The 26,589-nt window shown below is 39.3% G+C and overlaps 1 protein-coding gene across 3 annotated transcripts in view; it reads right to left on the bottom strand.

Moving 5' to 3' along the window:
- LOC121278470 (syntaxin-7-like) overlaps window positions 1-26,589 on the bottom strand; it is a 50,794-nt gene that overhangs the window by 7,635 nt on the left and 16,570 nt on the right. For all 3 annotated transcript variants that reach the window (XM_041188932.1, XM_041188931.1, XM_041188933.1), the window contains exons 3-8: window positions 21,830-21,899; window positions 17,215-17,305; window positions 16,450-16,587; window positions 6,731-6,774; window positions 4,618-4,711; window positions 1,961-2,033 (exon numbers count right to left, since the gene is read on the bottom strand). In XM_041188932.1, coding sequence (XP_041044866.1) covers window positions 1,961-2,033; window positions 4,618-4,711; window positions 6,731-6,774; window positions 16,450-16,587; window positions 17,215-17,305; window positions 21,830-21,899 — 510 coding nt within the window. The remainder of the gene's footprint in view (window positions 1-1,960; window positions 2,034-4,617; window positions 4,712-6,730; window positions 6,775-16,449; window positions 16,588-17,214; window positions 17,306-21,829; window positions 21,900-26,589) is intronic.

The raw sequence follows: 26,589 nt of genomic DNA, 5'->3' as shown, positions 1-26,589 counted from the left end.
TTTCCCAGATGTGCCTGTGGGAGCAAGGAGAGATAATTAGTGCATGGCAGTGGCCTGTGAAACAGGACACATCACTCACAGCATGGTTGTCTGGTGGATATTGCACTGCTGGTTCCTCACTTGGTAGAGCAGTGTTGATCTCATCAAGAGCACAGGACCGGTCCTGACTCTCGCTGGCCAGCTGGATAGCTCTGCTTTCAAAGTCCGTGAGGACCTTGATTTTGTGCATTCCGCCAGCGGTTTGCGATCTTTCTCTCGTTGTGTGCCAGCTTGTCCTGCATGGATAGAGATGGAAAAAGAGTAAGCAGGACGCCTGCCAGGCCAGATTATAAGTGTGCCTGGCTTGCATGGGTGGTGAGTGATCCCATGGATGGGATGAGGACAGTGAGTAAATATGAGAGAGTGAATGATGATGTCCCTTGAACTGGCAGTGAGTGAGGGTCCTGTGGATCTGTGATGAATTTGAGAGTGAGAGAGCAGGGAGTGATGAGAAAAGTGACAAACGCTGGTGGAACAGAGATCATCATTCATCTTCTTTTGGCACTGGGCCACGACCCTTTTTTGCAGGGCATTGGCGCTGACCACCGCTGACACCACTTCCCATGCTCCAGGCAGCAGTGGGAAGCTGGTGGCGATGAGCGCTGGCCGGCAGCTGCCTTTTAAACATGGCACCCAGCGTGATGCAGTGGGGTGATGGTTTTCATTCGTCTGCCCGCCATGGAAACGGCGTGTTTCCCAGGAATGCATACGTAATGGGGCGGGCTCCGGGTGATATGGCCTGAAAACCCATTGGCGGGTGGAATGCCACTTTGCCTGTCCAGTACCACACTTAGTGCAAATTTGGGAAAATTCCGCCCAATGTCAATAGGCCAAATCATCCAGTAGTTTTCAGTAACTGAATTTCACCTTTACACATGTTATGTCTAAACTACCTTGAGCACCTCTAAATTCATTCCTGCCAAGTTATACTTGTTTCTTCTGCTTTCTTTAAATTCAATACATCATTCCACTTGCTCAGGCATTCATGCAATACAATACTGCAAATTGAACCATGAAATATTGAGAGTTCTGCCAGTCAGAGCCAACCTGTTTTATCAGACCAATCCTAGGATTCTTGCTCTTTATTTATGCGACTACAAGTGCAAATACAGTGCAATATTCATTCACAATAAGGACAGAAACCTTATTGGATGGTTCAAGCAAAATGTGTCTAATAGAAGTTGTATTTAAGATACACAGTTGAGGCAATACAAAAGGGCCAATCTTCAAACCAAAATTACAACAGGCTTAACCTTGACTTGACATTATTAGGGAAAAAAGAAATAGTTGTCAACAGTAAAACACTAGATGAATACAAAATTTACCAAGAACTGTCTATATATTAAACATCTTACATAAGATGCATACTTCCTGCTGTCATCATAACTTTGTCAACATTTATCACTGTAATTTGCGAAGCTAGCATCGCCCATTTAATTTTACTACCTGTCACAAATGCAATTGCAGTTTCTAGCCACTAAGTGACAATGTTGTGAGTTTCTTAAGCCTGTGTTAACTCATTTATATGTCATATTTAAAAATAACCATTTTTTCATCAGCAAATCATAGAAAATCGCACAGGCATATAATTTTCCTATTTCTATGATTCAAAAGAACCTCTAACCTTATTAAAATAAGTCAAAAATATTGAGTTAGTAGGTAATGGAAACCTGGACTACATCAATTAAATGCAGTAATTTAAAAAACAGGAAGAAAATCTTTAAATACTACTCTGAAAGAGTGCACAACAAACCACAGTTACTCATTTGATTAGCTTCTGGTAAGCCTACAAATTATTAATTCATCTCAAAATTTCTGATAGAAGATACTGTCACTCAGCAGGTTTAAAATTGCTGTATCTGACTCCAAAGCTGTATAACAGAGCGTTGCCAAGGGCACTATTGGAACACAAAATGCTTACCAACCAGGTCTCCTTGCTCATGAATCATCATTCCCAAGTCTTTAAATATTTCATTAATGTCCAGGATATCAGACTGAAATGAACAGAAACTTAGTCAAGATAATTATTTATTTATTCATTCATTCATTATTTTTAAATCCTTTACCCCAACCTCACCCCCCCAAACCTCACACAACCATCTGCCACTTGTTTCTATGTCTTGCTTCCAGAGTGCTGACCCTTGTTCTGCTATCTTAGCTTTATGCCACTATCAGCACCTTCTTTAGTCTTTAATACTGTTATTAACAGTCCCTCTATCCATGATATCTTTGTCAAATTTCTCAACTCCCACCTTTCCCTGACCTGGAACTCCCTCTGCCTGAGATATCTACACAAAAATAAATTAAGATAACTTGCTTTGAATATACTATTCCTCAGACTATAGTTATCACATGCTTTCAGTGCATCATCATGCCAGTTGAAGCAAGGGTGGTCAGCTATAGAAAATTTGACACTTCTTCCAAGTGTTTATACTCATTGCCTTATGATTGAGTGCTGTTTCCACAACTCATGTATAAAAATAGTTATTTTCTGAAAGAAATCTATTAACCTATAACCCTATTAATTTTAAAACATGGCTTCAAAACCAGGCTACTTATTCATTTGGAATATCAAACAATTTGCAGCCTAATTGGTAACAGGTTCTTGAAGAAATATATCTAACACCATTACTTGATTTATTCTCCCAACGGAGGAATAGAAAAGAAACTAATTATTTTCATGGAAGATCAATAGATGGCATGAGAGGAAAGCCGAGTGATAGAATAATCATACATGATGGAGCAGGCCTAAGGAGCTGAACGAACTACTCAAGTTTCTTACTCTGGATTTTATGCTCTGCAAGACCCTTAGGGATTTAGAATTTATTCACTTGACCAAAGATGAGAAAAACTGCATCGGACATTTTCAAACTCTATTTATTCCAGATTGTAGAGAGGGATTAAAGAGAATAAGACTTACAATTACACTTGGAGACTGAATCTCAGTACATTATGGAGACAGCTAGTAATGATAACAATTATCATTAGCTACTGCAGGGTAGTTAGTCTGAGCATTTTAGCAAAGACATTTCTTCCCTTAATTCAAGGTCATCCACTGCATTTGTAACCATTAGTATTAGATATGATAATCACAGCCTCAAGGCCAGAGGTTTCTATCGCAGTGATAGTTGGAACAAATTTGGAAGACTTTCATATAGATTGGGACAAGCAAGAAAGACATGGAATTTCTTGAGTGTATCCTGGGTAGCTTCCTAGAACAACAAGGGGGCAGGTCATATTACTTTTAATGGGTAATGATTAACAATAATTAACAGCAAGAATATTTATTTAATAGCAATTATGCTAAGATCAAGTTAAATATGGTGTTTCAAAAGGGAAACAAACAGCTACAAGATTCTAGGTTTAGGTAAAGTTGACTTTAATGGGATGAGTCAGTCTGCTCATAGTAAAATAGGCAAACCTGAATGGGTAAAATGATAGAATCAGTGAAAGGTGTTTAAAAAAAATATTTAACGTGATATAGAAGCAGTTTATACCCCTAAAGAGCAAAAGGTCTACAATAAACTTTGAGTTATCCAGCCCTGTACCAACCAGAACTGCAGGGCTGTGCCTAACCAAGAGGCGGTACCTGCACAGCAGTTCTCACTTCAGAGACCAGGCGGCGGCTGCATTCACCGCAAGTGTCGCATTTGCCCAACTGGTTTGTTTACAGTGGCCCAATCTCACATTCGGGCAGTGTTTGGAGCCAGAAAAGATGTGAGAGAATTTCAAGGAGCAGCTGCTGAGCGCACACAGCATAATCTCAGCAGCAAGTTGGAGAGGAAGCAAGAGACAGGCCGGGTTGCTTGCGGGGAAACCAGGATTAGGGCTGGGAACTCTATCCTTCCTGTTTTGGAAGGAGACATGCACAAACTGGGTTCAGTAAGATTGCTGCTGGCTTTTTATATTTAATTAAAATAAAATTGGCAGTTTATTGGTGACAACTAGTTGTCATGGCTCTAACCTATACATAAAGGTATGTGTGTGTCAGTTGCAAAATCCACCAATTTTCTGTAAGTTTATAACAAGTTCCAGGTTCAACACAAAAACTACTTAGTTTTCAGCATTTCCAAACACTGACAGGTCACCCTGGCATGACTAGCCAAGTTTCCGGTAGAGACGCTAGTAGTCTTGGTAGGCTGATACCTGGACTCTAGGGGTTAGGCTAGAAGGAGCAAACAAATAAGGTAGCATTCCCTGGAATTTTTGAAGTTAAGGAGTGGTTTGATTGAAGGTTTCAAGATATTAAAGGGAACAGGGGAGGTAGATAGAAACCATTTCCACTCGTTGGGGAAGTTTAGAGTTTATCTTCTGCAAACAGCAAATGAAGCTAAATCAAATGAGAATTTTTAAAACTGAGGTTAATAGTTTTTTTTTGCCAAAAGAGAAATGAACAGTATATGGAGTTCAGTGGCAGATCAGCCATGATCTCACAGCAGGACAGGCTCACTGCTTAAATAGCTTACCGCTTTTCCTGTGTTCCACTGCTGAGCCCCATGGTGAATGAAAAATCATTCCTGAAGGTGTGGCGAAAGAATACAAAACATTATGAAATGTACAGTTTTGATAAATATGTACCTCCAGCTGCTTAATAGCAGACTCTCGCTCTTTGATGAGCTCCAACTCCTCTACTGTAATTCCATCTTCTACTTGATCTTGAAACTGATCCTGACTATTTAACATTGAAACCAACTGTTAGTGCTGAGAAAAGATTACTTGATTTTAATGTCTAAACATTTCAATTTTACGAATATGAAAGATACTTCCACTCATATCCATTCAAGTCCCTCATGCTGACATGTGGAAGTTATTTAATGCTGAGACAAAAGCAAAAAACTGCGGATGCTGGAAATCCAAAACAAAAATAAAAATACCTGGAAAAACTCAGCAGGTCTGACAGCATCTGCGGAGAGGAACACAGTTAACGTTTTGAGTCAGTGTGACTCTTCAACAGAACTAAGGAAAAATAGAAAAGGGGTGAAATTTAAGCTGGTTTAAGGGTGGGGGAACAAGTAGATTTAGATAGAGGGCCAGTGATAGGTGGAGATAACCAAAAGACGTCATTGACAAAAGGACAAAGAGGTGTTGAAGGAATGTGCTAATAGGTGACATTAAGGGTAGAAAGCAGAACGAGCAAGGTACAGATAGCCCTAGTGGGGATTGGGGGGGGGGGGGGGGGGGGGGGGGTTTGAAATAGGCTAAAAGGTAGAGATAAAACAATGGATGGAAATACATTTAGAAATAATGGAAATAGGTGGGAAAAGAAAAATCTATATAAATTGTTGGAAAAAAGGGGGATCGGAAAGGGGGTGGGAATGAAATGCTGACTTTTCTAACAACATAAACATTTTTGTAAACTATAAAAACAAGCTCTAGGATCGACATGCACTTTTTCTACATCTAGTGATGTGACGCACATTGTTCTGTTGACAGAAAATGGGTTTTTAAATTAATTGGCTAAGATGTATTTATCTTTTGCAAGTTTGTTCTCTTTCCCTTAACCCACTTTCCAGCTTCTTTATCAACTCACACTCCTCCAGGTATTAAGCCTAAGATGATCTTAGAATTCCATTTCTAAAATAACTGTATAGACCGTTCGGTGTGAACAAACTCAAACAAGCATTAAATGTTACCTGAATCAGTGTTAGCACTGATGTTGAAACAGAAGGTTGAGAGTTTGAACCCCACTCCAGGACAAGAGTACATAAATCTAGGTTGACCCTTCACTGCAATATTGAGGAAGTGCTGCAGTCATTTGCTGCCTTTCAGATGAGGCACTAAACTAATGACACTTCTGCTTGAATGAGCAGAGATAAAAGATCGTATGCCACCTGGAAGTTCTCTTCCAAGCCACTCACCATCCTGACCTGGAAATATATTGCCGTTACTTCACTGTCACTGGGACAAAATCCTGAAACTCCCTCCCTAACAGCACTGTGAGTGTACGTGTAGCACATGGACCGCAGCGGTTCAAGAAGGCAGCTCACCAGCATCTTCTCAAGGGATTTAGGGATAGGCAATAAAAGCTAGCCTAGCCACTTCCCATAAATGAATTTTTAAAATTCAAAGAACAATAGGGAGCTATCCTTGTTTGCTGACCAACATTCCACACGGTTACTCCAACGATTTGCCAATTATTCATCTCATTTACTATTGGTGGGATCTTTTCATTTATAAATTGGCTACAAACCTGCCTACCAACAAACGTGACAGCACACCCACCAATGGCTGGTACAGAAATTATACACAAGATACTTGGTCAAGGGTAAGATGTATGAAGAATGGACTTCATTTTGAAGGATTTAACTAATTTATTAGGGGGTGGTGTCCAGACTGATTTCTTACAGGTGAATGTTGTTCCCATGCTTCAAAAGGAGTGTTATGCCTATTTGCCATTTTTTTGGGACCTTGCTGTATATAAATTAGCTACTGGGTTTACCTACAGAAGTAATTATCCTACAAAAAAAATACTTTGGTTGGGAAGTACTTTTGGATATGCTGAGGAAATATATAAACCAATTTCTTCTTTCTGAAATAGAATATGAGGAATGCACTTTCTGCGGAATCAATATTGAGCCAAGTGTTAAAACAATAGTGTGCATTTACTGCTCCACTTATTTGTAGTGAGTTGTATATTTAAACCTTTTTTTGCTGGGGAGCAGACATTCGGTGTACAATCTATTTTCCTTACCTTTCAAGTGACACAAGATTTCCATCTCTTTGGCTATCATTTGTCTAGGAAAGAATAAAAAAATTCTAAGTAAGGAATGAAAAATAATTTGATTTACCCTTCAAAGTGTAAAAGCTTTGAACTAGAATTAAACAAATCAGATATCAATTCCCACATAATATTAATCTATTCTTTCTTTTATGTAACTAATCTATTATGTAATTCAAGCATTTTGTATTTTTCCAATTTTTAACATTTACAGCTTTTTATTTCCCTTCTTCATTACAAATGCATAAAAGTTGTTCTGTAAACATGATTGGATTTTGCTAGTTGAGGCCACAATACTGATCCTTGTGGCACTCCACGAGTCACAGCCTGACAGCTTAAAAATGCCCCGTTTTTATCCCTACTCCCCGTCCATTAACCAATCCTCTATCCATGCTGATATATTACCCCTAAATCCATGATCCCTTATCGTGCATATTAACCTTTTGTGTGGCACCTTATCAAATGCCTTTTGGGAATCCAAGTGTACCACATCTACTGGTTCCCTTATATCTATCCCACTAGTTACATCCTCAAAAAAACTGTAATCAATTTGTAAAACAGAATTTCCCTTTATGAAATCATGCTGACTTGTTCTTATCGTACTATGCTTTTCCACATGCCTCATTAAGACTTCCTTAATAGATTCCAGCATGTTCCCAATGACTGACGTCAGGATAACTGGCCTGTATTTGCCGGTTTTTTCCATCCCTCCTTTCTTGAATAGTAGTGTTACATTTGCTAACTTCTAATCTGTTGGGACCATTCCAGAATCTAGCGAATTTTGAAAATCATAGCAAGCGCATCCATCATATCTGTAGTTATCTCTTTCAAAGCCCTACTACATAGACAATCAGGTCCTGGAGCTTTGTTGGATTTTAGTTCTTTCAGTTTCTCCAATATTTTGCTGATATTAATTAGCTTAGTTTCTTCACTCTTATTAGCTCCTTGGTTAGCCTCTTCTGGTGTGCAACTTGGGTCATCTACTGTGAAAACAGACAAAATATGTGTCTCTGCCATTTCCTCATTTCCCATGATAATTTCACTTGCCTCTGCTTTTAAAGGACCAACATTAGCTACCCCCTTCCTTTTCATATACTTGTAAAAACTCAATCTGTTTTTATACTCCTGGCTAGTTTTCCCAAATTCTATTTTTTCCCTCATCAAATTTTTGGTGGTCCTTTTCTGGTTTCTAAGAAATTCCCACTCCTCAAACTTACTGCTGTTCCTTTCAACATTATAAGCCCTTTAAAATACATCCTTAACCTCCTTAGTAAGCCACGGATGGATCTTTCTCACCAAGATTTTGTTTTTCCAACGGAATGTATTTTTGTTGAACATTCTGAATTTATTCTTTAAATGTTTCTCACTGTTTATTTACAACCGCACCTTTCAATCAATTTACAGTACATCTTAACCAGCTCTCCCCCATACCTTTTTAAGATTCTTGCATGTGATTGGAGCATGTCGTTTTCAAACTTAATGTGGAATTCAATTGTATTATGATCACTATTTCCCAATGGATCTTTTATTATGACATTGCTTACTAATCTTGTCTCATTTTATAATATAGATCTAAATAGTTTTATCTCTAGTTGGTTCCACAACATATTTTTCCAGGAAAGTGTCACAAAAATATTCTACAAGCTCATGTTCCAGACCACCTTTGCCAATTTGATTGATCCAGCCTATATGAGGATCAAACTCCCCAACTATTACATTGCCTTTGTTACAAGTTTCAATAATGTTTTTGTTTAATGCTCTATCCAACAGTAAAACTACTTTGCAGGAGTCTAAAAATCACTCCCACCAATGTTCTCTGACCTCTGCTATTCCTATCACCACCCATACGGATTCACCTTCCTAATCTTCTGAGCCAAGATCTTTTCTCAGTAATGTCCTCACATCATCCTTTATCAGGGCTACTGTTCCCCCTTTTCTATTCTGTCTTATAGAAATATTGTGTATCCTAGAATATTTATTTTGCAACCTTGGTCGTCTTGTGACAGTGTCTCTGTATTAGCAATTAGATTTATGTCGCTGTCATCTACCCGGCAACATGGAAAATTGTCCAGGTATGTCCTGTATACAAAAAGTAGAAATCCAAACTGGCAAATTACCGCCCGAGTCTACTCTCAATCATCAGTAAAGTGATGGAAGGGGTCACCAATAGTGCAACCATGCGGCATTTGCTTATCAATAACCTGCTCACTGACGCTTAGTTTGAGTTCTGCCAGGGTCACTCACCTTCTTACCTCATTAAAGCCTTGGTTCAAACATGGACAAAAGTGTTGAACTCCAGAGGTGAGGTGAGCGACTGCCCTGGACATCAAGGCAACATTTGACAGAGTGTGATATCAAGGAGCCCTCGCAAAACTGAAGTCAACGGGAATCAGGGGGAAAACTTGCCACTGATTGGAGTCATACATAGCACAAAGGAAGGTGGTTGTGGTTGCTGGAGGTCAATCATCTCAGTTCCAAGACATCACGGCAGGAGTCCCTGGGGTAGTGTCCTCAGCCCAACCGTCCTCAGTTGCTTCATCAATGCTCTTCCTTCCATCGTAAGGTCAGAAATGGAAGTTCGCTGATGATTGCACAATGTTCAGCACCATTTGAGAAGACTCAGGTGCTGAAGCAGACCATGTCCAAATGCACAGGGCCTGGACAATATCCAGGCTTGGGGTGACAACTGGCAGGTAACATTCACTCAAGAAGCTTGACACTGTCCAGGACAAAGCGGCCCGCTTGATTGGCACCACATCCACAAACACTCATTCCCTCCACCACTGAAGCACAATAGCAGCAGTGTGTACCATCTACAAGATGCACTGCAGCAATTCCCCAAAGCTCCTTCAACAGCACCTTCTAAACCTCCGACCACTACCATCTAGAAAAACAAGGGCAGCAGACACATGGGAATACCAGCACCTAGAAGTTCCCCTCCAAGCCACTAAAAATCCTGACTTGGAAAGATATAGTCATTCCTTCAGTGTCGCTGCGTCAAAATCCTGGAACTCCCTTCCTAACAGCACTGTAGGTGTACCTACACCACAGGGACTGCAGAGGTTCAAGAAGGCACTCACCACCACCTTCTCAAGGGCAATAAGGGATGGGTAATAAATGCTGGCCCAGCCAGCAAAACTCACACCCCATGAATGAATTTTTAGAACTTAAGCCATTTATCTTTATCTGTTCATCTATCTTATAACAGATGCTCCACATATTCAGGTAAAGTGACTTCAATTTTACTTTTTTTTAATACTATTCCCTGCATGTACCTTAATCTCTGGTGCATTATTACTAATTCCTGTCACACTCAACCCTCCATGTTTTTTGTTCATCTAAAGCCATTTTTCGCTACTCTGACCAAATTTTCTGGTGCACTCTAATGTTTGTATGCTCTGTCCCTTCCTATCATACTATGTTACCCTACACTCCTGCCTTGTCCTTTCCCTTTAACTTTCCAAATCCCCCCTCATGTGAACCCTTACTCCCCCAATATTTAAATTAAAGCCCTCTCTAGCTATACAACTCCATAACATCAAGAATACTACATTTTAATTGTTGGGAATTGGGTTCTTTTGCTAACCCACAGCCCATTAATGAGCTGCACCATTTGAAAGGGCATCTGCAATCAGTGTGCATCTTAAGTCTGGCATAGTAAGCAGAAGGCAAGGTTACCCAAGTATGAAACTGTTTTTTGATTTGACCTGCCTTCTATCAGCTGTTCACAGATATAGGAAACAACCAATTGATGGAAAAATCAGCATAGAATCATTATAGCTCATAAGGCCTTTCAGCCCATTATGCCTGTTCCAGCCCTCTTCCCATATTTCTGCATGTTCCTCCTTTTCAGATATTTAGAAAATTTAGAAGACACAAAGTTACAGCACAGGAGGTGGTCAATCATGTCTGCAGAGGTCGAAAAACAACCACCCAGCCTAATCACATTTTCCAGCACTTCAGCCATAGCCTTGGAGGTTACGGCATTTCCAGGCATCTTTCAAATGAGTTGCACCTCTACTATCCTTTTAGGCAGCGAGTTCCAGACCCTACCACCATCTGGGTGAGAAGAATTCTCATTTCTCCTCAAATCACTTTAAATCTATGCCCTCTAGTCACTGACTTCTCTGCTAAGAGAAATAGATCCTTCCTATCCACTCTATCCAGGCCCCTCACAACCTGATACACCTCAATCAAATCAGCCTCCTCTGTTCCAAGAAAAACAACCCCAACCTATTCAATCTTTCCTCAGTTGCAATTTTCCAGTCCTGGCAACATTCACATAAATCTCTTCTGTACCCTCTCTAGTGCAATTACATTCTTTCTGTAATGAAGTGACCAGAACTACACGCAGTACTCAAGCTGTGTCCTCTAACTTGTGCTTTATGTAGTTCCAACATAACCTCCCTGCTCGTATACTCTATGCCTCAGCTAATAAAGAAAGTTCTATATTCCTCCTTAACCACCTTATTGACCTATCCTCCTACCGTCAGGGATCTGCGGACATGCATCCAAAGTTCCTCACTTTCTCTACATCTCCCAGTATCCTCCCATTTATTGTGAATTCTTTTGCCTTGTTTGACCTCCCCAAATGCATCACCTCACACTTCTCTGGGCTGAATTCCATTTGCCACTTTTCTACCCACCTGACCAGTCGTCCACTGAAATCTTCCTGCAGCCTACAGCAATCCTAACTATCAACCACACAACCAATATTTGCATTGTCTGCAAACTTCTTGATCATGCCCTCTGCATTGAAGTCCAAATCATTTATACCACAAAAAGCAGGGGACCTAGTGCTGAGCCCTGTGGAACCCCACTGGAAATAGCCTTCCAGTCACAAAACTGTTACCAGTCAGCTGTTACCCTTTGTTTCATGCCGTTGCGCCAATTTTGTATCCAGTTTTTTTTTAAAACCAGTCTGCTATTTGGGACCTTGTCAAACGCCTTGCTAAAATCCATGTAGGCTACATCAACTGCACTCCTCTCAATCTTTCTTATTACGTCCTCAAAAAAGTTAAGTTAGTCAGACATGATTTTCCCTTAAACCCATGCTGACCATCCTTGATTACTCCATGCATTTCTAAGTGACAGTTTATTGTATGTCGTCTCAGAATTTATTCCATTAATTTGCTCAGTACCGAGGTTAGACTGATTGGCCTGTAATTATTCCATCTATCCCTCGCTCCAAACAAAGGTACAATGTTAGCAGTCCTCCAATCCTCCAGCACCTCGCGTGCATCCAGTGAGGATTGGAAAATGATGGTTAAACCTTTTGCTATGTCCTCCCTGGCTTCTTTTAACAGCCTGGGGTACATTTCATCCAGGTACATGCCCCTTTCTCACCTAAACAAAAGTTTTACAATTCACTTCAACCATGGTTGAACTCATGGTTCATGTTTATCAGATTCAATATTTCACACTCCTCCTCCTTAAGCATATTTCATCTCATTTCCTAGAGACTCTCAACAGCAGTCTGACAGTTTGCGAACATCACCACACTGCTACATTTCTCAAAATTACAGTAAGTCATTGCTAGTGTCATGAAGAGATATTGATGTTTATAATGTTATTGGAAATTATTTTTTAAGTTGGAAATGTACTGGAGTCTGTGTCTGTGAGCATCTCAGTGTGTCTTAATTGGATTAAAGCCAGCTAGTCTGGATGCTTTGATGCATAATAGTTTTGAGACGTTAATTAGATAAATGTAAGGAAGTTAAAAAGGTAAAGTATAATTTACATTTGTTGAATAAACCATTCAAAAGCATGGGTAAAATATTGAACTTAGCTGGGAGACGCCAAGCAATGTGTTTATATTACTAACAAAATTGGTGAAATAAAAGGATATTACTGTTAGGAAAGGTAAAATTAAAAAACCTAGTAATACAATGGAAAATTTACATTCAAAAGGAAAAACTAGGTATAAGTTTGTGTGTGAGTCAGAGGCATTTAAGATCTAACCAGGCTGTAAGCCCACACTGTCTGCAAAAGAAACAAATTGAAAGGAACCTCATTTTGAATTTGTAAGGTCAAATGTGCTTTGCCTGGTGTCTGTTTAAAGTCCATGGGTTATTGTTGCCTTGGTGAAGATTTACCTGGGAGTGATTAATTTGGGGATTGGTTTAAAAGTTATTATGGTAGTAATTAGTAGACATGGAAATGTGTTTAATTTGTTGTTAAATTAATAAATATTTAATTTAATTTTATATAAAAACCTCTTGAGGCTCAGTGGTTTTATTCCTGAATTCAGAGCTGCATCTCAAATATACCAATTGAAAATATAGGTTATGACAGTTGCGCAAGTTTCCCTCTGGGATTTAAACAACTCAGCCTTTACTAACTGCTGTGTCATAACAGCTAGCAGGTTCCCACTCCTTTGCTGACATTATCGTTTGTACCTCCTCACCAATGTCTCATGCTGGTACTACTATTTCAAAATATCTCCTCCGCGATAGGTGTAGCTTCTTTAACAGACTGGGGAGGGGGACAATTGTGTTGTCCTTTTCCACTCACAATCCCAGCAAGCATATGAGAGAAAAATATCACAATGATGGCTCAAAGTGATACTTTCTAACAGAGCTATTCTGTCAAAATTCTGGCCTTGCATGTTGATTCTGTGGTTTTGAGTTTGGCTGTGTGAAAGTGAGATAAGGGTCAAGGGTCAAGATAGGAAAACTAAGTTTTAAGAGTACAGCCTTGTGGGAATGAGGCTTCACCTTCACTTTTTCTCATTCTTTTATTGATCTTTCAGACAAAATGGGATTCTTGCACAAGGGTAATTTCTGAACCTTCTTCCAGTTTGGGTCGTCTTTTTGCATTAGGTGCAATCTTGTCATGTAAACAACATAACCATGATGCAATGCAAGCTGAAAAAGCCCACGCACAATGACAGATGTGAAGCTGTAAACCATTCTGGCGTCATATAATTCCATATAGCTAGACTGTGTAGTGAACCCCTTTGAAAATGTTAAGTTACAGCTATAAATACATGGCCCATAGATATGCATAGCCACCAATTTTTAGAGAGTAATGATAAGAACAGACTAAAAGTTGCAGTAGATTACTGACAGCACAGTACAGCACGCATATCTGCGCAATATGCTTGGAATCCTAAAATTGGATTATACTAGCAGCTTCTTTAAAAAGTGCCACATCTGTTCCTAGAATAATTCCAAAACTTTGTGTTCAGTAGCCAGCTTTTACCACACATGCTGTTCTCCTGTGCAGGACATACCTTAGAGGAGCAAACAGGACAGCACCGACCCTGTTACACTCTTCACGTGCTGTAGCAACTCCGCTTCAAAAGCTTTTAACCAGTAAGTCGAATACTGTATGGCTCATTATTTCCCAGACTCACGTTTCGGCCTTCACACTGTGCCAGTCAGTGGGCTTTTCCAGTCATTTTCCTTTTAAAATGCACAGCCTTTTAACAACTTTTGCTGCCCACCCCCCACCCCACCAAATTTTCCCCAAAGTTGATGAGATTTTTTGTCACCAACTCACCCAGTAAGTTCCTAGCATCAAGCCCAATATGGACAATGAGCTCAATGAAACTAATCAAATTAGTTTGGCCTCAGAAATTCTGATGGGATCAGCCCTGCTCTGTGAATGGACCTATAAATTAACTGTAATCAGTTCAGGATTCAAACTGAAGTGAATGTTGAATTCTTAGCTGAGTTTTCATCTGGTTTTAATATGTGGCCAAGGGATGGTAAATAAAATTTCTGGAGTCTAAGTTAATATCAATGCTAATTTTACAAAGGAAACATTTAAGAAACCTAAATATCCATTACAATACACTTGTATACATTCATCAACTACTTAGGTTGAAGTTTGAGGTTTTATTTGAACAAAGTCTCCAAGCAGCTGGACCTGGGCATCATTACTGTAAACAAGACAGAAGTGCACAATCACCTCAGGGAAGCCATTAAGATTTTCCACTTTGCCTCTTGATGCTGATTTTAAAACAGTCTTTATCACCAGCAAAAAGTTGCATGCCCCCTAACAGGAGGTGAGAAAACTCATTATCTAAATGTTTGAGGGACAGGACCAGTTAATTAGTTCATTCATACTGCACTTATAATTAAGATACAACAACTTGGCAGCACAACAGTTATGATAAGTGCTTCCTGTACGTTCCAATTGACGAACCAATGCATTTCCTATCAGTTTCCCAGGCATACCAACACCACTACAATGGGTGGGCAATCCATTCTGCAATTCAAGGTAACAGCTGCCAAAAATCCGCTACATAATATGCCTTAAAAACTCAGCTACCAATTAATGCTTGAAAATGGCAGGAAGCAGCCATCATGTCCACCATGCCATGACAATGATTTAACCAAAGACACAACTGACGCACCCTAACCGCACAATCTTCTGGAAGAGGCAAAAAAAACAACTGAATAAGCCAATAAAACTCAAATTTCTCTCCAACTCCTTAAAGCAATCAAGTAACTAATAATTCTCTTCCTCAAAATTTCCAGAAGGCATTTGATAAGGTGCCACATCAAAGGTTATTGTAGAAAATTAAAGCTCATTGTGTAAGGGGTAACATATTGGCATGGATAGAAGATTGGCTAGCTAACAGAATGCAGAGTGTCTTTTTCTGGTTGGCAGGATGTGACGAGTGGTGTGCCACAGGGATCAGTGCTGGGGCTCAACGTTTTAGAATTTATATCAATGACTTGGATGAAGGGATCGAAGGAATGATTGCTAAATCTGCTGATGAGACAAAGATAGGTAGGGAAGTAAGTTGTGAAGAGGACATAAGGAGGCTACAAAGTGACATAGATAGGTTATGTGAGTGGGCAAAGATCTGGCAAATGGAGCATAATGTGGCAAATGTGAAATTGTCCATTTTGGCAGGAAGGATAAAAAAGTTTGTTATCTAAATGGTCAGAAATTGCAGAGCTCAGATTCAAAGGGATCTGCTTGTCCTAGTGCATAAATCACAAAAGGCTCATATGCAGGTACAGCAAGTAATTAGGAAAGCCAATCATAATGTTATTGTTTATTGTGAAAGGAATTAATTACAAAAGTGTAGAGATTATGCTTCAGTTGTACAGGGCACTGGTGAGACCACATCTGGAGTACTGTGTACAGTATTGGTCTCCTTATTTAAGGAAATATGTAAAATGAGTTAGCAGTACAGAGAAGGGTTGCTAGACTAATACTAGGAATGGGTGGGTTGTCTTATGAGAAACGGTTGAACAGGTTAGGCTTGTATCCACTGGAGTTTATAAGAGTAAGAGGCAAATTAATTGAAACCTTTAAGATCCTGAGTGGTCTTGACAGAGTGGATGTGGAGAAGATGTTTCCACTAGTGGGATGGTCTAGAACCAGAGGTCACTATTTAAAAATAAGGGGTCGCTCATTTAAGACAGAGACGAGGGGAAATTTTTTCTGTCAGGTGGTCGTGAGTCTTTGCAACTCTCTTCCTCAAAAGGCAGTGGAAGCAGAGTCTTTGAATATTTTAAGGCAGAGCTAGATAGATTCTTAATTAACAAGGGTGGTAGAGGGGGCTTGGTAAGTTGATGCAGCAAATCTCATACATGGTACACATTGCTGCCACTGTGGGTATGTGGGTAAGTAGTGGAGACAATGAATGTTTAAATTTGTGGAAGGGGTGCCAATCAAGCAGTCTGCTTGGTCCTTTCCTTAAATAGTGTTAATATATACTGAATACTTACTGACAGGCGTGATCCAGCACGTACTCTTGCTACAAATTCTTTTTCCTTTTCAGCAGCTTCTCGTTGGATTCTTTGGAAATTGGTCAATGCTGTAGTGAATTCTGCTACTAAACGATCTTTCATTAGCTTTCTTTGTCGCTGCAAATAAAAATAGCGTGTACTAAAAATGAAGGCACATTTCAAAATAGTCATGATGATCCTAAATGATACAGTTCATTTTGTAAATGAGTTGTAGTTTACACAGAAACTGAGAAATTGATGGTGAAATTAATTTGTATTTGCAATTTAAAATGCTTCAAGCCAATAGTCACATCCACAAAATTACTACGGAGAGAAAATGGACACAAAGCCTTTTTCACTATTACTTAAATACATGTTTAAATATATATTTAAATCTAAGTAAACTCAAATATTTTAAAAGCAAAATACTGTGAATGCTGGAAATCAAACAAACAGAAAATGCTAGAAAAACTCAGCAGGTCTAACAGCATCTGTGGAGTGAGAAACGGAGTTAAGGTTTCAAGTCTGTGTGACCCTTCTTCAGAAATGTTTTAAAATTCCTCTTAAAATGCTTTTACTTACAAATATTGAAATTAAGTTAATAAAACTGCAATGTTTTATAATTAATGCTCATTAATTTTCAAACATTGTAGTCTTGGGGTTGTGGAGTTTATTTTCTCGTTAATGGCTATGAATTCATAGACAGAATGTCCTCAATAAGGGTCAAGGATGTTCGATACATCCATGTGGTGAAAAACCTCTTACCTGTTCATTAGCATATTTTAGTGATCCAAATTCCTTTATGTTCCTCTCAGTTTCTTTAGCAAGATGGTTGACTAGCTGCTGCTTTTGCTGACTAGGATTGGAAGAAAACATTTAACACAAATTAACAATGTAGCAAGGATCAGCAGCAATTGTCGACAACATATAGTTTTTGACAGTCCTATCAAAATCAGTTAAAGAAACATAACAGAGAAACGTTGGTACTGCATATCAACATTCACTGATTGCGTAGTTAGATCTAAAGCTTCACTGTATATTCAAGTGTACACACCCAATAATTTTCAGTTTGTTCTCTAGATTTAGGCTATGTTAGCAAGGCTACATTTATTGCTTATCAATAGCAAGTCTGATGGACCTTCTTCCTGAACTGTTGCAAATTCTTGTGCTACTCATAATGACAATAGGTATGGAATTCTAGGATTCTTTCTCATCAATATTGAAGAAACAGAAGCTTACTTCCAAGTCAGAATACCAGGTGAACCTTAGAGGTGATAGCGTTCCTGATATTGCTGCTCTTGCCTTTCTTGTTGCTATAAAGTCAAGGGCTTGGAGGTACTTTCAATGTAACTTCAAGTTACACCATAGCATCCTGCAGCCTTAAAGCATAGGTGAATTCATTGACAGGGATGTCAATCAAGCAAAATACGCAGTCCAGGATGGTGTTCAGCTTGAACATTGAATGTCAGGGTGGAAGCTTCAACTGCTCATTTGTTAGCATTTATAGTTTAAGCGTCACTTGCTACTTGTCAGCCCAAGCCTCTGTCATGCAAGACCTGTTGCATCTTGGCCTAAGCTTCATTATCAGGGAGCTGCGAAATGAGCCTAGCACTCTGGGATCAGTGAACAGCTCCATTCTTGACCATACAAAAGAACCAACATCACTGGTAAAGCAGTTGATTGAACCAAAGATCCCAGCTTGAGGAACTCCTGAAGCAATGCCTTGAGCTAATAACCCTCTTCCTGTGCATCCATTGCAACTTCAGCCACTGGAGGATTTTCCCATTGACCTCAAGCTTTGGTTGGTGACAAACTCAGTTCAATGCTGTCTTGATGACAAGGGCAGCTGCTCTCACTTCTCCTTTTGACAGTTAGCTCCTATATCCATGTCTCTGTAAGAGTAGGTAAACCAACTGGAATAGCTAGCATTATATGGGGTTACATTATAATAGCCATATGTGTTAAATAGAAATAAATTAATCTCTGGATTAGGGATGCAGGGACTAGCTGTCAGGTGTGGGATTGTGCAAACGTGGAATTTTAATTGCTCAACAGTACCCACATGTCTGAGAAACCAGAAAGAGTTTTAAAGGAAAATTGGGCTCTCCATAGTAAATATCGGAGAGAAATATGTAAATAAAAGTTATCCAGGGCAAATGCAATTGTTCATGAATGGAGAATGTCCAAAGATCAATAAACAAATGATAACAATAATTAGCATGTGTTTAGGAGGTCCATACATTGATAGAGCCATATATATAAACTGCACGTAGGAGGAATGCTTGCATTATTAACCATATTAAAAGTTTGGCACAATGGAGCACTTCCAGCTACTCTTATATAGGGCTAGCAAGAGTAGTCTGGAATACACAGTTGACAAACTCCATGAGTTCCCTTCTAGTAATTTTTGTATCAGGTCATGAGTTGCATTACTGTTCATCAATAAAAATTATCATACAGCCCTATCTCAAGTTCACATGCCTGTGTAATAAGGAATGGATAGTCTGTGCACTAAACCCAATTGTCTGGACCAGGGGCATGACAAGATCTGGGTTGGTGAGTTAATAACACGAGGGCAAAGATTTAGGATAGTCAAAATAAGGAAGGGAGCATGCTATTGGCGGTGAGTTTTATTGGATTGTTCTACAGACTTCTATTGCTTTGCTGGTGATAGGGAGAAGGCTGATTCAATGTTAATTTATTTAGACTTGCTCTGCCACCTGTGGAAAGCAGGTACAAAAAGGTACAGTAGTATCATGTTGCGTTACTGAATTAGTAATCCAGAGGTTTGAACAAATGATCAGGAGATAGAAGTTCAAGTCTCACCAGGGTAGCTAGGAAATTTAAATTCAATTAATTAAATCAATCTGGAATTAGAACAAGCAGCTTGTATCAATAGCGATGACCATGAGACAACCAGATTTTCATATAAACCCACCTGGTCCTGTCACATGTCCTCACCCAGTTTGGACCACGTGTGACTCCAGATTCTTAGCCCTAGTAAGCCATTTAGTTGTATTCAAGGGGGCAGCTTACCACCATCTTCTAAAAGGCAGTATGGGATGGGCAATAAATGCCGGTTCTGCCAGTCCCTGAGTGAATAAAATAATCTGAGAATTTTCTACATGGTCTGGTAAATGTTCACATCATGGCTGCACTAGACTTGCTTAGTTTGAGGGGTGTCTATTCTGTTGAATATGTCTTCAGTGCTATGGCCAGTAATGTTACTAGGATGCATTGTCTTTTAGTGTATCCAGTGCACTGAGCCACTGCCAAATATCACATTGAGTAAATCAAATACCAGCGGCAATGACTTTGGCAATTTTGGGAGGACACTTTAGCCTTTCATCCTGTAATCACGGGTTGGGCTCCATAATTGACCGTGGAAAGATATGTGCAGCCTTTAGTAATCTGCCAGTTCACAACCATTCTTGACTGGTATGAGAGGGCTAGAAAACTCTTCTCGTTGATTTTGGGTTCAGTTAACATCTATAACAACATGTCACTTTTTGTGCTTAGCATCAGGTAAGCCATGTGTTTTGTGCGACCTCATTTTAAAGTATGATTGGTGCTTCTCCTGCCACACCCTTCTACACTTCCCAGTGAACCAAAGTTGATGCAGGCAAATTGAATGATGATCCAGGTTGTGTGGTTAACAGGTAGTGGTGGTCTATAATTCTGCTGCTGCTAAAGACATGCAGTGTCTCAGTTTTGGGTTGCTAGATGCATTCTAAGTCTGTTTCACTACACGCTGAAGGGTGTCTTCACTGTGATGGTCAGACTGTCTCCACAAGGTCTGTGTAATGCCTAAGCTATCATGGGCAGGTATATCAGCAAGAACGAGACTGATCAGGTTATCCCTTTATGTCAGTTCCCTCACTATCCAATGCAGGCTTCAGTCTAGCAACTGTGTTGTCAGGACCTGGCCAGCTTTGTCACTGATACAATGCACTCGAGTGTTTCAGCTGTGTGACCTTGCTTCCCTTATGGCTTCTTCCAAGTAGTGTTCGAGACCACTGATTATTCATTTGGAAAGGTGGGACAGGAGAGGCAAGAGGGGGAGTGGCTGAGGAGGAGGCAATGACAGGTAATAATTGTTAGCAGTGTTTCACTCAAAGCCATGAGACTTAATGGGTTCCAAAGTCAATGTTGAGAACTCCAGAGCAATGTCAAGGTTTGCCGATACAAAAATATTTCTGTAAAGTATTTAAAATAGAAATATTTATGGTATAAAAAGAATTATTGGTAGGAACTCAAAGGATCAATATATAAATAATGTTACAACTGAGCAGTTTGTAAAAGCCACCTGAAACACAATGTTACTTAGATTACAACCTTCAATTCCCTTTCAGATTTTAATAAGGAAAGTAAACCCTGTCCTGGAAGGATAAACCAATGGCACTACATGTCAGGAATCGTATTGAAGTGTATTCTATATCATGATTATATACAAAAGAATGATGAAGCAACGTTACAGGAGCATGACCATTACCACAAAGTCACAAACTGAAAGTACAAATAAAAAATAAAAGTCCACTTTTTAAAAAAAAGTTAAAAAGAAAGTTAAAATCCAAGTTTGTTATGCTTAAGGGTATAAAAAATAAAAGCAGGCTTCTATTCTGCTCTGCCATTCAGCAAGATCATGGTTGATCTTCCAGGAACTCTACTTTCCTGCATATTCCCATATCCCAGAATATGCTCAGCAACTTAGTATCCACAGCTCCCTGGGGAAGAGAATTCCAAAGATTCACAAACAGTGAAGAAATTTCTCTTCATCTCAGCCTTAAATGGCTGACACTTTAGGTCTGAGGCTGTGTTGTGTTCTAGATTTCCTAGTCTGGGTAACATTTGCTCAGCATTTACCCTGTCAAACCTCTTAACAATTGTATATGCTTCAATTAGATCACCTTTCATTCTTCTAAGATCCAGGGAATGTAGGCCTAATCTTCTTAATATTCTCTTGTAGGACATCGCCATTCTCAATTATGTCTCAGAATGATATAACACAGAAAGGGGTCAATGACCCATTACGTCTGGGCTAGGCGGTTTTCTTAGAGCTAATTAGTCCATACTCCTGCCCTTCTCAACTTATCTTTTTCAAAAATGTGTCCACTTCAGCTTTAATAGCTGCCATGGATTCTCTGCTTCCAGTTTTTGGGAAGTCACTCCAAGTCTTAACTTTAAAAAAATTCTAACCACATACCTTCCTTATTTTGACTATCCTAAATCTTTGCCCCTGTGTTGTCAACTCACCAGCCAATGGAAATAACTTTTCCAAATTTACTAGTCAAAACTCAATTATGAACACCTCTTTCTGATCTCTAAATTTTCATTGCTCTGATTAAAGAATCTAGAATTTATATTTATGCATAATACTCACAGCTGCTGTCGAAGTTCTACATTATCCTGAGGTTTTCCAAAGTAGCTTAAAATCTTCTTGATTTCTGCAGCTGAAGTGAAAAGTTATCAAATATTGAATTAAGATACTTAAAACAAAATAAACAATTTCCAGCAAATGATAATCTTGAAGGCAAAACTAATTTTACAGGAGGTATAAAGAATCGACAGATACAACCAAATGACAATGATTTACTGGTCTAGTGTGAGTTGCAGGTTCACTCCTCCAAGTCTCATTAAAAAGCCAAGGTGGCTAACCTAATAGTGTCAGGCACCCTGAAAATACTGTAGATTTGCCTGTTTTAGGCATAAGATTATCAATTTCACCATAAGATCAATATAGTTCTGATCTCCCATTGCAAGGCAGGTCACCTTGAAGCCAGTCAGTTCAGGAGCATTGCTGAAAGAGAGAGACATGTTGTCGAAGCTTTTGGTCTTGCAACATCAGGACAGATGAAAAAAATGCCAAAATTTAAAGACAACAACAATTTATACTGCATGAGAAAAGGGTGCTGATTGGTTGGCAAGTCAACTCTGACTGGTTTGAGGCATTGCCATCGAGAATGCACCAGGGAACTATTGCGCCCCCATGCTTCTGTTTAATTCAAAAAAAGGATGGGTCCCAGCATTCTCAATGGAAACACCTCGACAAATCAGAGTCAGCTTGCTAACCAATCAGCACCCATCTCAATTGTTACTCCCTCTGAATTTTGGCATTCTTGCATCTGTCCTGATAAGTGCAAAACTAAAAGCTTCAACAGCATCTCTCTTTTTAGGTGTGGGGGGCGGGGGTTAATTCTCAAGTTCTGCACTACTAAGCAACTATTTGTATACCAACCAGTTCAATTCCAGAAATCAAGCTCGTCTCCTTTCCTGAAAAAGGATAGTTACTGGTCAAAAACAAAAACAGAATTACCTGGAAAAACTCAGCAGGTCTGGCAGCATCGGCGGAGAAGAAAAGAGTTGACGTTTCGAGTCCTCATGACCCTTCGACAGAACTGGTCGTTTGTTTGACATTAAGAAACATTTGTATAATCATTTGCTGGGAGGACAATAGAGAACAGGAACTTCTGAACACCACTGGGTGTAAAGTAATGACAAACCATACCCCAAACAGGGGTTTCTCCAGTCGGACTGCAAAATTTCAGCAACAACTGTTTGCCTCTTTATAGCCCAAAGTGGTAAACAATAGTCACTATATATGCGCACATGTACGCATATCTGGGCTCACACCTGCTAGTACCCATTGCGCCAAATTTCTTCAGTCACTCAATGACCATCTGCTTTCAGTATAGAAGGGTCTAATTAAGATAGCTTGCAATATGCCAGTCACATCCTAGACATCCAATCTTACACATCAGACAGGTCATCAGAAGACAATGCTGCCTAACACATTATCAAATTGATTGAAAATCAAGGTGTGTAAAATTGTATTGACTAATAAATTTAAACATTATTAATCAATGCTGCTCAATCTGTGATTTTATTAGTCATGTTTACACATGCACATTTTAACTTTTGTGCATATCTGTAAAATGGCTAGGAAATTTGATAGTCCAAGGTTGATCAAGCAATCTGCTCTGCTGCCAAACTTCAGTCCATGTCCTGTAATGCTACTGACCTTACCAAATACAACGATAAAGCCAAGGTATGTATGGTATCACGGAGGGGCAGAGTGCAAAGATACAATATGATGACCACCTCTTGACAAAGGATTTCTACCTACAACTGTTAACCTCTTCTTGGGGACTGATAAATCTGCTGCACATTTCCAGAACATAAACTTCAGATTTCTAACATTTTCTTTTTCTCTGCAACATTTTGTAATTGTAATTGCAAAGTTTATACTATTACCGTCCTCTGGTGGTATGAATGAAAATATACAAGATGCTGAACTGCTGTGAATTGTTAATGTCAACTTAAACTTTCCACTAGTGCATCCAAAACCTAGTGTTCCAGCCTTTTTATAAAAACATTACTTTCTTCATAGGATGTCAGCAAGAATGGCACAGCATGACCATCCCTAGTTGCCACAGGTCACTAAGTCAATTAAATAGCGTGGAGCTACAGTCATATGTAGGCTTGCCTGACCAGATGGGAGGTCCAATCTCTTTTCTGCAGAACATTAGTGAACCAATTGCTTTTTTTAAAAAACTATAATCTGTCATCTATTATGACATATTTTTCATCTAAATCCACAAATTACCAGTTTTGCTAATTTATTTTCATACTTTGACAGGCAGAAATACAGACGTGACCTTTGGGCTGTTAATCTGACACCACACCAATAAATTACCATGCCCTTAAGTAAAAATTGTTATTTATTCTCATATACACACCTTGTATAAGACATTGCATAGTTTCAGTAACTTGTACAGATACAAACACCAACTAACTGAAGGTGATCTTGCATTTCTCCACCCAAGGTGCTCAGCCAGATCATCAACCTGACTTGAGTGACACTGCCAGGTTTGCATTGATGTGGACCAGAAAACACTTCACACCAACTCCAAGTTCATCTATACACTACAAGGATGGCCATAGAGACAAATAATCTAAAGAGAGAATAAAAACACACTAGTCCATTCTTATGCACCCCTTTCAGTTAGTTGTATAAGCACTGGCAGAGACTTAGGGATAAATCACTAACTGAACGTTTTAGTCACAGAACTATAGACCAGAAGGATCACAGTGTTAAAAAAAAATTAAGGCAACAAATATACTACATTGGAGTATGAGGCATTTTATGCAGATTAAATTCTATGACATGATATGCCTAATTTTGTGTGAAGCCAAAGGCAAAAAAATACAAGTTTTATCACTAATGGGAATAAATTACAATTAATTCAATAACCAGGAATTGAAGGTTCCCTTTAAACAAATTATATTCAAAGAGTACACTGTTGTAGAATAAGCTGATCATTATCTATATTGTGTGCAAGGCATTTTACTAAAATTAATGCATGTGGCCAAAGTATTTTGCCATAGCCTAAATACGTCCTTGCATTGAAGCAGCTGTGATTTCAGTTATTTTATGATCTGCCTTTTACAAATCTATGCCAGTTATCCTTAATTAACTCAAACCTGCCATATTTCTTCATTCTCAAGATCCTCCCTAATACCCACTTCCTAACGCAAGCTTCTGGTTGCCCCTTCTAATATTTTTTTCTTTAGCTTGGCATACATTTTTCTCCAATTTCAAAAGTGTCTTGGAACACTAAAGACACTAAGTAAATACAAACTGTTTTTGCACTACTTTTGTGCTGGCATCATTTTAATTCAGAATCCGTGCCTTGGCACTTACACTGATAAATCCAGTTCTCTAAAAACCAGTGGCAAATTTATAGACCCATGAAGAACGATTTTTTATCGTCAACCTCCCTAGTACAATCACCCCCTCCCTCCAACTTGATAGCTATGAATGTAATCATCTTGTACAGACTGCATATGCAAAGCAAGTCAGGAATACAAGCATTCAAAGCTCAGAGCCCTCAGAAAACTGTCAGAGTCCACAGTAATTTACAGTACAAAAGGCAGCCATTCAACCCATCAAGTCCATGCCACAGCAATCCAATCAGTTCCACTCCCCAGCTCAATTGCTGTAACCCTGCAAGTTTACTTCCTTCAAATACCCATACAATTTCCTTTTGAAATCACTGACCGCTTCCAATTCCACCACCCTCATGGGCAGCGAGTTCCAGATCATTACCATGCTACATAAAAAAGTTCTTCCTCAGATTCCCCTGCATCTCTTGGCCAAAATCTTAAATGTATCCCCTAGCCCTTGTACCTTCAGTTAATGGGAAGAATTTTTCCTTGCCTCCCTTACCCAAGCCTGTCATAATCTTGTACACCTCTATCAAATCTCCCCATAATCTTGTTTTTTCCAAGGAGAATACCACCAGCCTTTCCAGCCTAATATTTCAACTAAAAGAGCCCCCATCCTTGAAAACACACTTATTCAAAAAAAAAGAGAACGCAAGGACAGTCCTAACAACTACAGGCCAGCTGGATTAACATCAGTGGTGGGTGAGGTTTTGAAATTTATAATTAGTGAAAAAAGTCATCTTGGAGAGGTTTCAGTAATTTAAGGAGAACTAGCATGGATTTTTAAAAGGCAGATCATGTCTAACTAATCTAATTGAACTGTTGATGCAGCAGACAAGGTTGATGAAGGGAATGCAGTGGATGTTGTCTTATGGGTTTTGAGAAAGCATTTGACAAAGTACCACATAAAATACTGGTTTCCAAAATCGAAGCTTGTGGATAGGAAAATCAGTGTCCAATTAGGTGAAAAAATTTGGCTTAAGGACAGAAAGCAGCGAGTCATGGTAGATGGTTGTTTTTCGGACTAGAGGGTGGTAGAAAGTTGTGTTCCCCAAGGGTTAGTGCTAGGAACAATGTTGCGTTATATATAAATGACTAGAATCTGGAGTAAAATTTTTAAAAATTGCTGATAATACCAAACCTGGAGGATCAACAAACAGTGAGGATGATACCAATCACCTGCATCAGGACATAGGTAAATCAGCAGACTGGGCAGACAAGTGGCAGACAGAACCTAATGCAGAGAAGTGTAATTTGATGCATTTGGCAGAAGGGTTAGGAAGATGCAATATAAACTTAATGGCACAGGAGTGTGCAGAAACAGAGGGGCTTGGCAGGGGTGGCGGGCAGGGGACGCATGCGCATCAAATCTTTGAAGGCGGCAGGGCATTGTGAGAAAGTGGTTAGCAAAGCACA

This window comes from Carcharodon carcharias, chromosome 5 (assembly GCF_017639515.1).
Source record: "Carcharodon carcharias isolate sCarCar2 chromosome 5, sCarCar2.pri, whole genome shotgun sequence".
NCBI lineage: Eukaryota > Metazoa > Chordata > Chondrichthyes > Lamniformes > Lamnidae > Carcharodon > Carcharodon carcharias.
This window is presented reverse-complemented; position numbering and strand designations above follow the sequence as displayed.